Genomic DNA, 10,748 nt, shown 5'->3' with positions numbered 1-10,748 from the left:
ATAATGCCTCAGCACTTCAGCCTGGGCAACAGAGTAAGACTCTGTCTCAAAAAAAAAAAAAAAATCAATTTACCTTAATTTGTAATAATTCATAAAATTGTTATAAATTTCTTTAATTTCTTCCCTAATACATTAGGGGGAAAAAAACGCATTTTTTTTTCTTTTTTTTTTGAGATGGAGTCTTGCTCTTGTCACCCAGGTTGGAATGCAATGGCGCGATCTCGGCTCACCGCAACCTCTGCCTCCCGGGTTCAAGTGATTCTCCTGCCTCACCCTTCCGAGTAGCTGGGATTACAGGCACCCGTCACCATGCCCAGCTAATTTCTGTATTTTTAGTAGAGACGGGTTTTCACCATGTTAGCCAGGCTGGCCTCAAACTCCTGACCTCATGATCCACCCACCTCGGCCTCCCAAAGTGTTGGGATTACAGGCGTGAGCCACTGCACCTGGCCAAAACCCATGCCATTTGAAGCAGGGGGTGGTGGGGTGGGGAGGCAAGATTTAAATTACCCTAACATTATATTTACAGAAATAATTTAGTAAGTTGTCTTTATACATTTTTGTACATCCATTTAGAAAGTCATTACTTTTTTTTTTTTTTGAGAGAAGTCTTGCTCTCATCCCCCAGGTTTGAGTGAAGTGGCTTGATCTTGGCTCAAAGCAACCTCCACCTCCCAGGTTCAAACGATTCTCCTGCCTCTGCCTCCCAAGTAGCTGGGATTAAGGTGCCTGCCACCACGCCCGACTAATTTTTGTATTTTTCAGTAGAGACAGGGCTTCACCATGTTGGCCAGGCTGGTCTCGAACTCCTGACCTCAGGTGATCCACCTGCCTCGGCCTCCCAAAGTGCTGGGATTACAGGCATGAGCCACTGCCAAAAATCATTACTTTTAAGTATATGTGAATTGCTTAGAGGTTTTCCAATAGACTAGGGCTGCTAGAATTAAAAACGCTTTCTTTTTCCCCCTTGGGGCTTCTCAGAATTTTACTCATTCCTTAAAGCTGATAATTTCATATAAATGATCTTAATTTGGGAAAAGCATATTTACCTTCTAAGAAAACAAACAAATTCCTTTTCCTCTTCAGCCCTTTTGACCATTAGATAAATTGAGTAAATTTGGACTGGGAAGACAACAGACCAGAATCAGTTAAGAAGCAAAACTGAGACTAGAAACCACTTTCTTACTGGGAGCCAGAGACAAAAGAAAACTTCTGAGTAAAATTTTAAATTTTATTAAGAAACAATCAGACCAACCCAGGCAACATAGCAAGACCCCATCTGTACAAAAACAAAAACTTAACCGGGCGTGGTGGCGTGCTACTTGGGAGGTTAGGAGTAGCTGGAGGTCCCAGCTACTTGGGAGGTTGAGGTGGGAGCATCGGTTGAGCCCAGGAGGTTGAGGCTGCAGTGAGCCATGAATGTGCCACTGCACTCCAGACTCCAGCCTGGGCTGTAACAGAGCAGACCCTGTCTCCAAAAAAAAAAAAAAAAAAAAAAGTGACAACATTGGAAAGATTTCATGGTTACTTCCTAGGTGGGTGTCACAACCTTAGCCTTAGTTATCGACTGGACCCCAGGGTCCAGTTTGTTTGTTTCTTTTTCTTTTTTTCCCTTTCCCTTTTCTTTTTCTTTTTTGGAGACAAGTTCTTGTTCTGCCACCCAGGCTCGAGTGCAGTAGTATGATCATAGTTCACTGCAGCCTTGAACTCCTGTTCTCAAGCAGTTCTCCCACTTCAGCCTCCCAAGTTGCTAGGCGTGTGCCACCATGCCTCGGGAATTTTTTTCTTATATAGAGACAGTGTTTCACTTCGTTGCCCGGACTGGTGTCCAATACCCGGCCTCAAGCAATACTCCCACCTTGGCCTCCCAAAGCGCTGAGATTACAGGCATGAGCCACTGGGTCCAGCTTCTCAAAAAAAAAAAAAGTCTGTAACTGTTTAGTATTATGAAATACCAATATTGCAAAAATATGCCAAAGAATTAAAGCATCCCACAATTAAGAAAAGAGATTTGATCTACATCTTAGTTGCCTATGTGTTTAAGCAACTTCTGGGCTATACAATTTAAGTTTAAATCAGAAATGACTGCATTAATATAGCAAAGTGTCCCCTAGCATTTTCATTATCAAGATGAATATATGTTCCAATTGCATACATTCGGTCAACTGGCAGATTTTAAAGGACAAGGATCTGATTAATGACAAATAGTGCTGCTTAATTTTGCTAAAATTACAATAACAACTGCTACATATACATACAAATATGTATGTATATATACATTTTTAAAGTAGAGACAGGGTCTTGCTATGTTGCCTAGGCTAGTCTCAAACTTCTGGCCTCAAGCCCTCCTCCCACCTCAGCCTCCCAAGGTGCTGTGATTATAGGCATGAGCCACTGCACCCGGTCTGTTTTATTTTTGAGGCAGTTTTGTATTAATCCGCCAGCTCTACGATTTTGCCATTAGGCATCAATAATTGTTTAAGAGTCTTCAGGTTACTTGGAGTTGGCCAAACTGCAAAAGAGGGTAGAGTCCTCTACAATGCCGTCCTACTTCTGACACCAACTGTTAAGTTTGTGGGGGATTCCCTAAACAACCCTCAGGTTCAATAATTCACTAGAACTCAGAACTGAATGAAAGCTATTCTTCTCACATTTACAGTTTATTACAGGGAAAGGATACCTTAAAGTCGCCCAACGGAAGAAGTACATAAGTTGAGGCCCAGGAAGGGTTCAAATGTTGTTTCTGGTGCTCTCCCCTAGGAGTCAGGACACATTACTCTCCTAGTATCAGTGTGTGACAATATGCATGGAGTATAGCTAACCCAAGCTTACTCAAGCCTCCCTGTTCAGATTTTTTTTTTTTTTTTTTTTTTTTTTTTTTTTGATACGGAGTCTCGCTCTGTCACCCAGGCTGGAGTGCAGTGGCACGATCTCCACTTACTGCAAGCTCCGTCTCCCGGGTTCACGCCATTCTCCTGCCTCAGCCTCCGGAGTAGCTGGGACTACAGGCGTCTGCCACCACGCCCAGCTAAGTTTTTGTTTTTAGTAGAGATGGGTTTTCAACGTGTTAGCCAGGATGGTCTCGATCTCCTGACCTCGTGATCCGCCACCTCGGCCTCCCAAAGTGCTGGGATTACAGGCGTGAGCCACTGTGCCCGGCCCAAAGATTTTACTGGACTCCATTATGTAGGTATGATAGCTGATTGTCTGGTGAGTCATCCCGGCTGTCAGGTGGACTAATACCATGTGACTTAAAGCCCCCACCCTAAATCACATGGTAGATTTTTCTGGCATGTTGGTCCCATCCTGAGATATTTTGGGGCCAGCTACCCCGCTAAACAAAGACAGTCCTAACGGGTATGGTATAGACTACCTCCCAGAAGCCAAGGGCAAAGGCCAGACCTCTGGGTAAGGTCAAATTCCTTATTACACATCCTCCTCTCTGCTTTCATCTGCACTGTATTATTACACAGGATAAACCACCCTAAGCTACTGCTGCTTTACATGTTCCCAAATGATCATCTCTTCTCAGCTTCTACTGTTTTCAAAATGTTTCCTTCTTCAATCCTGTTAGGAATCTGAGTTTTTCTTAACTCCATGTGAGTCTCTAAATGTACTGGTATGTTTCTTGAAATATGCTCTAAACATGATCTAAAATATTGGTTTTATCTATACTGTTTTTCATCCGCTACTTACCAGTTTGGCTGTCTAGCCCCTTTTGAGTTCATTCGTAAGTCAGGCCTAGGATTAAAATAACCAGTGTAAGGGTGCCCCAGCAGGGCACGACATGCCTCTTTCTCCCCCTTTTGTACTCAAGGCCATATTGTCCTTCATAACCTACAGACTCCTGGCCTCACTCACACCAGACCATACCTTCATTTCACACAAATGGTTTAGGAAATCGTTGTGAAATTCCCTTTTGGCTTTCATTTATACTCTCTAATTCTTCTAGGCAAAATAAGTCTATTAGGCAAATAAACTCAGTGATTCCTTTATTCTGATTTTAAATTAATCACAACCATCGAAGTGGTAAGAAACAGCTGACAGGTGTACTCAGAAATACTGAATTGACAGCTACACTGAATGCAGGGTTTCCCAGGGTAGTTCTTATTTTGTCACTTACTCCATTACATTCAAGGTCCCTATGCCTCATCTTTTTCCTGAGCTGTGGCAGCTCTGACTGGGGCATCCAGGGGGATACACACCAGGTAATCTCCACTTCTGCTTTTCTGGTAGCTTGGCCCTGGCAAAATGAGCCCCACAATCTAGAAAGTAGGACACTAAACAAAGTTGAGTCAACATATCTTTTTAGACAATATCAGGTTAGAGAGTACTCCTGAGGACCTGTTTCTAACCAGAACTGACAAACGTGAAAAATGCATCAGCCAGACAGCAGTCATGTGAACAGACCCTGGAACCGCAAGTCAAGGAAATGGGTTCTGGGCCTACCTTCCGAGGTAACCAAAACCATTATTCAAAAGCAACTACTGAACGCCAGCTTGTGGGGAAAGAAATGGGGAAGGTGGCAAAATCACAATTAAAAGCATGTATATACATGAATACCAAAGCTATTACGTAGAAATAAGATCAAAACACTTTAGACCAAGAAGAAATCAGAGATCTCCTAGTCTATTGCCCCAGTGCAAAAATAAAAAAACTCTGGAGTAATCATTGCCATTAAGCATTAGTATGAGGGAAATAATTTTAACTCTGAGGAAAAACAATGATTTAACATTTTCAACTTTGTATCAAATTAGATACTGATTACATATATTATAAAATTAATAAATCAAGCAGGCTTTTCTACTCCATAATTCATGTCACATTTAATAGTCTCTTCACAGATTCTTTGTACTGAGAAAGCAAATCCTCATTTTCCTCCTCATTTTTAAGACTAACAACAGACTTTTTGTACTCTTCAACTTCTTTAGTACCAAGGAGCTCTTCTTTATTTATTTCCGTATTTTTCTCAGCAGCTTTCATCTGGAGAAGCGTTTCCAGGATATTTCTTTCTGATGAACTGTTTTCCCATATATACTCTTCCATGTCTGCTTCAGTCTTACTTTTCTCCCATTCTTCAGTTTTCTGAAACAAAACAAAAAATGAGTTCTGAATTCTGAGAAATATCAAAAGTTTGTTTCTTTCTTTTTCTTTTTTTTCCTTGTTAAGGGAAGAGAAGTCTGCAAAATGTGGAGAGTCCTGGCCAATGCCTTGTCTGTGCACTTTGGCCCCTTAACCCAGCACTGTTGGCCACCTGCACCTGCGCTTGAGGGCTGCACACTCTGTCACGTGAACACTGGTCTGTCAAGCTCTGTTACCACTCGCTACTCTATCCACACAATTACAATCTGTCTGCCTTACAAACTATACTTACAAAGATATGCTGTTTTCCAGCAGATATAGAAAATAACTTTTGGCAGCTATTCTCTAAACCCTGAAACATCAACATTTCACTTTTTTTTTTTTTTTTTTTTGAGATGGGTCTCACTCTGTCACCCAGGCTGGAGTGCAGTGGCACAATCACAGCTCACAGCAGCCTCAGCCTCGCAGTCTCAGGTGATTCTCCCACCTCAGGCTCCTGAGTAGCTGGGACTACAGGCGCCCACCACCATGCCCCGCTAATGTTTGTATTTTTTGTAGAGATGGGGTTTTGCCATGTTGCCCAGGCTGGTCTTGAACTCCTGGGCTCAAGTGATTATTCTGCCATGGCCTCGTAAAGTCCTGGGATTGCAGGGGCAAGCCACTGCGCCTGGCCCAACATTTGGCATGTCTGAGTTGTAATCTTCAACTTCTTTAGTACCAAGGAGATCATTATTAAAAATAATGAGAGCTGAGATTGTATTTATCTCTGTGATATACTTGTGGGATGATGAGGAAGACTAATTATTATAATACAATTAAGAATATGATGTACATAATACATGGTTTTTAGTCATAATGACTTCATATATCCTGGAATTTTCTACCCCCCCACCCCCCAAGACAGAGTCTCGCTCTCTTGCCCAGGCTGGAGTACAGTGGGGCGATCTTGGCTCACTGCAACTTCCGCCTCCCGGGTTCAAGCAATTCTCCTGCCTCAGCCTCCTGAGTAGCTGGAATTACAGGCGCCCGCCACCACACCCAGCTGATTTTTGTATTTTTAGTAGAGATGGAGTTTCACCATGTTTTCCAGGCTGGTCTCAAACTCCCGACTTCAAATGATCTGCCTGCTTTGGCTTCTCGAAGTGTAGGGATTACAGGCGTGAGCCACCGTGCCCAGCCTATCCTGGAATTTTATTTTGTTATTATCTTTCTGTTCCCATAATGTGAACAATGTTTTGTTACTACTTGTTTTTTCTTACAAAAATTATTACCATGCTATTCTAGGGAACACTGGTAGGCTTTACAGTAATACAGCATAATTCAGATTTGATTTAAATGGAGATGTAAGTCTGTGAAAATCAAGCAACACAGCTACTAAGTAATATACCCTGTTCAAAGAAGTGCTGAATACTAGTCGCATTGCTTCCAAATTAACACATAACAATATTCTGAGCCACAGGCTGCTATGGAATCATCTACTATTCTGAATAACAACTTTTAAAGGTGGCAAAATATTAAAAGATGAGTATATTTGTGAGGCTGTCAGAAATACTATTCTACCTCTGGAAAATCCCCTTCAAAGAGATCCCAGCTTGAGTAGACAGCTCCAAGGCTCTGCAGAGCTGAGTGGGCACCAAGCAGCAGGTAAGGTTTCCACCTGTGCCACCCTCCCACCCCCATCCCCACTACAAGTGCCTATGAAAACAAAAGAAAGCATTGGAGATGTGTTCCTCCAAGGGTAAAGAGGAGCCCCACCGATCACAAACAGGCCACTGGGGACAACACGGAGTCGGCAAACCCTGCTCAGATCACCGAGGCGAAAGGAAGAGACTTAGGAGAAGAAATTCTCCTTTGAATCCTTCAAACTGGGTACCGTTCCTTCAAGGGAAACCAGTAAGATGCAGGATGTCTTCCCTGGCCCCCAAATTCCTAAGCCACGTGCGGTATATTCGCACTTACAATTCCTGCATGTTTGCTCCACCTCCCTGTAATAAATTTATGGCTGTGGACAGCGTCTCAGCGTATGTTCTAGAAATATCCAGTTGAGAACCAACTCTATATCCTTTTTAAAAGAAAATCTGGTCGGGAGGTTTTAGGCTTGGCAGGGAAGGCATAATGTGAAACAACTTCTTTTTATCTTATTATTATTTTTTAGGCTAGTCGAGTAGTGAGAACGGGGTAAGAGCGGAACAAGGAATTCAACCTGTAACTGACTGTGAACAATCAACTGAGATAACTACCTTCAGACCAGCCTGAAACAACTTGTTATGCCTCTCCCCCACAACTCTGCTGCAAATAATTTCTAACAAACTCTGAATGTGTCCATTAAAAAAAATTGGCAAAATTACCCTACTTCACCTAATTTTTACTGTAGTACTTGAGAAAGGAATAAATGTCAACCCCTTAAAAAATAAATGTCCTAAATTAAATACATTATTGATTCTATCTATTCTTAGAAATGTTTTAGATGTCTCAAGACAATGTCATAGTTTTTTCACAATTCAAACTTACAGGGTAAAATATACTTAATATAACAAACCGATAAATACATTGTATAAAGCGTTAAGTAAAACAGTCACTCCATCTCATTCCTGACTCAACTGCCTGACTGCTAGAAGACAGGCAATTAAGAGACTTAACTAGTATTTTTAAGTTTCACACGTTTTATCTGAATTTTCTTAACGCTTCAAAATAGATGCTTATGCAGAGGAATTAAAGTAAATCCACTAATAATTCCCACATTTCATGTCTCTTCCCCTTACATTTGGTATATATAATTATACACTGGTTTGCCAAGATGTATTATAGGTGTGCCAAGATATTGATTCCCTCAGCCCTTGTAGCCAGGTGAGCCTCGAATACTGGCAGCAGAATGAAGCACCCTCCTCCTTCATTCATCTCAGATGTGATCAAAGCTTACCTACCGCCAACCTCAACACCTGTGCTCAAAGGACGCTCCTGCCTCAGCCTCCTGATTAGCTGCACTATGATTACAGGTGCACGCCACCATGCCCAGCTAATTTTAATTTTTTTTTTTTTTTTTTTTTTTTGTAGAGACAGGGTCTTGCTATGTTGCCTAAGGCTGGTCTTAAACTCCTGGCCTAGAGCAATCCTCCTGCTCCAGCCTCTCAAGGTGCTGGGATTACAGGGTGGAAGCCACCGCACCTGGCCAGTAAATAATTTTCTAAGTGTGTAATCACATGAACAGGTACATGGAGGCAGGCCAAGGTGGATATCCAGGCCTGCATGACAGCGAGTCTGGCGTGCAGGTGCACACCCCCACTTGTTACATAACCTGTTTGTGTAAGTTCATCCTCGGCTCTGAGCCACTGTTGTCTGTAAAAGGTATAATTGCCCTGCTACCGTTGTACAGGTGCTCTTGGGGCTCAGCTTGGCTCAACATGGCTCTTGTGTAGGCACTGGTGCCCAGAGAAAGAGAGAGAGAGCCAAAGCTGTCCGTCTGGACAGGAGGCAGCCAGGACACAGCTCGGCTTGCTCATGCCCAGATAAAGGGTTAAGCTGCTAACCCTGAAGGCTGGGGAGAGCCTTCCGTGAAGCTGCAGGCATGGCGGTTGCGGGAGCCACACAGCTGGAGCAAACCGCTGAGATAAAGGTGGACAGTGTAAGAAAAGCTGTTCATAAGAGAGCTAGTGTAAGAAAGCTGTTAATTTGAGCTGCTGCTGAATAAAACTGTCTTTCACCTGTCTACAGCCCCCCAAGTGTTCTTTCTGCTCATCCACCCACACCCCTCCGACTTCAGCATGGGCTGGACCTGGACCCCGGGATCTGACAAAAAGGATAGGAAACCCTGTACTACGGAATAATGTACATTTATAGGAGAAAATCACTATGGTTTAAAGTCACTAGTAAGGAAAACAAACTACATTCTGTAAAAGGCCTGGCTTCTTATCCTGTACTGAAAACAATGCAGTGTTCAGTCTCAGTTGCAAACTAAACAAAACAAAATTCACCTTTTCCTTTCTCTCTCTCTCTCTCTCTCTCTCTCACTCTTGTAGCAGGGACTATAGGCGCCCACTACCACACCCGGCTAATTTTTGTATTTTTAGTAGAGATTGGGTTTCACCATGTTGGCCAGGCTGGTCTTGAATTCCTGACCTCAGGTGATCCACCAGCCTTGGCCTCCCAAAGTGCTGGGATTACAGGCATGAGCCACGGCGCCTGGCCTCCTTTTTTCTTTTTTGAGACAGGGTCTCCCTCTGTCACTTAGGCTGGAGTGCAGTGGCACTATCTTGGCTTACTGCAGCCTCAACTTCCTGAGCTCATGCGATCCCCTTGCCTCAGCCTCCGGAGTAGCTGGGACTACCAGAGAGTACCACCATGCCCTGCTAATGTTTGCATTTTTTTGTAGAGATGGGGTTTTGCCATGTTGCCCAAGCTGTTCTCAAACTCCTGGGCTCAAGTGATCCACCTGCTTCGGCCTCCCAAAATGTTAGGATTACAGGTGTGAGTCACTGTGCCCAGCCAAATTCACATTTTCTACATGGTCTAGCTTTAGGATCCAAACCCTGCACAGCTGAATAAAAATTCCAAGATAATGACAGTAACAATCCCAACAAACTGAATATTTAATTATATATCAGGTATCTTAAATGCTTACGTATACTATTACATATAATTCTTGTTAAGATGTACTGGGATAAATTTTAAGAATTACATAGGTAAGAAAACTGAGTATTATGGAAGTTAAACAGAGGTCCACAATCTATTGGGAGAATTCAGAAATTTTTGTATTTTAGAAAGTGAATTATGGTGCATATAGCATATATTTTTTAACACCTCTAGAGGGGGGTCTATAGCAGCATCACCTAATCCAACACGTAATTTTTAATGCAACATATATGAATATTTACACTAAATGGAATGAACAAAAAATATAAATAGCCTCTCATCTATTCAGGTCACATGTTTGTCACCAAATAAGTTATGGAAAGACTAACAATTTCTAAAGCTTTTTGGGTTTCTAAATTACAGATGCAGGGCTGAGGCAGCTAAGTTTTGCTCAAGGTCACCCAGGAAGTTAGTATAAGATGGTATTTACTGTGAGCTTTGGTATCTCCCAGACCTGTTTAAATCCTAACTTTCATCATTTATTATTGTAATAGGTGAGTTCCTTGAACTTGTATCTCTGTAAGAACTGACTTCACAGGGCTGTTCTGAAGGTTAAAAGAGGTAAGGAATATCTATGTACTTAGAGGATCTGGCTCATAGTAAACATTACATAAATGTTGTTGTTAATAATACAACTTTAAAGAGGAGTGGGTTTCAAACCCACATTTCCCTACCTCTTGAGCCTGGGAGGCAGAGGTTGCTGTGAGCCAAGATCACACCACTGCACTCCAGCCCGGGTGACTGGGCCAGACCTTGTCACACACACAAAGTTTATTTTATTGAAGTGTAGTTATTTTACACTATATACTAATTTTAAAATATATACTAATTTTAAAGCACAAACAACAGCATATTCAAATTACTGGGGGCAATTAACAATACCATTTTAAGCTCAAATTGATCACTACTTAGGCAAATCAATTAATTTGTCAACTCCTATTTTAATGCTTTGACCATTAAATATTTACAATTTCACCATTTAATTTATAAGTATATGTAACACACACACACACACACACACACACACACCCCTTTTC

The 10,748-nt window shown here is 42.1% G+C and overlaps 1 protein-coding gene across 2 annotated transcripts in view; it reads right to left on the bottom strand.

The window, feature by feature from the left end:
- Positions 1–3,975: 3,975 nt before the first annotated feature.
- MRPS35 (mitochondrial ribosomal protein S35) overlaps positions 3,976–10,748 on the bottom strand; it is a 42,057-nt gene continuing 35,284 nt past the window's right edge. For both annotated transcript variants that reach the window (NM_001194252.3, XM_015151149.3), the window contains 1 exon segment: positions 3,976–5,085. In NM_001194252.3, coding sequence (NP_001181181.1) covers positions 4,816–5,085 — 270 coding nt within the window. In that variant the 3' untranslated portion in view covers positions 3,976–4,815.

The sequence above is a fragment of the Macaca mulatta genome, chromosome 11, assembly GCF_049350105.2.
Source record: "Macaca mulatta isolate MMU2019108-1 chromosome 11, T2T-MMU8v2.0, whole genome shotgun sequence".
Classification (NCBI taxonomy): Eukaryota; Metazoa; Chordata; class Mammalia; order Primates; family Cercopithecidae; genus Macaca; species Macaca mulatta.
Note: the sequence above shows the minus strand (reverse complement) of the source record. Positions and strands in the feature narration are given on the sequence as shown.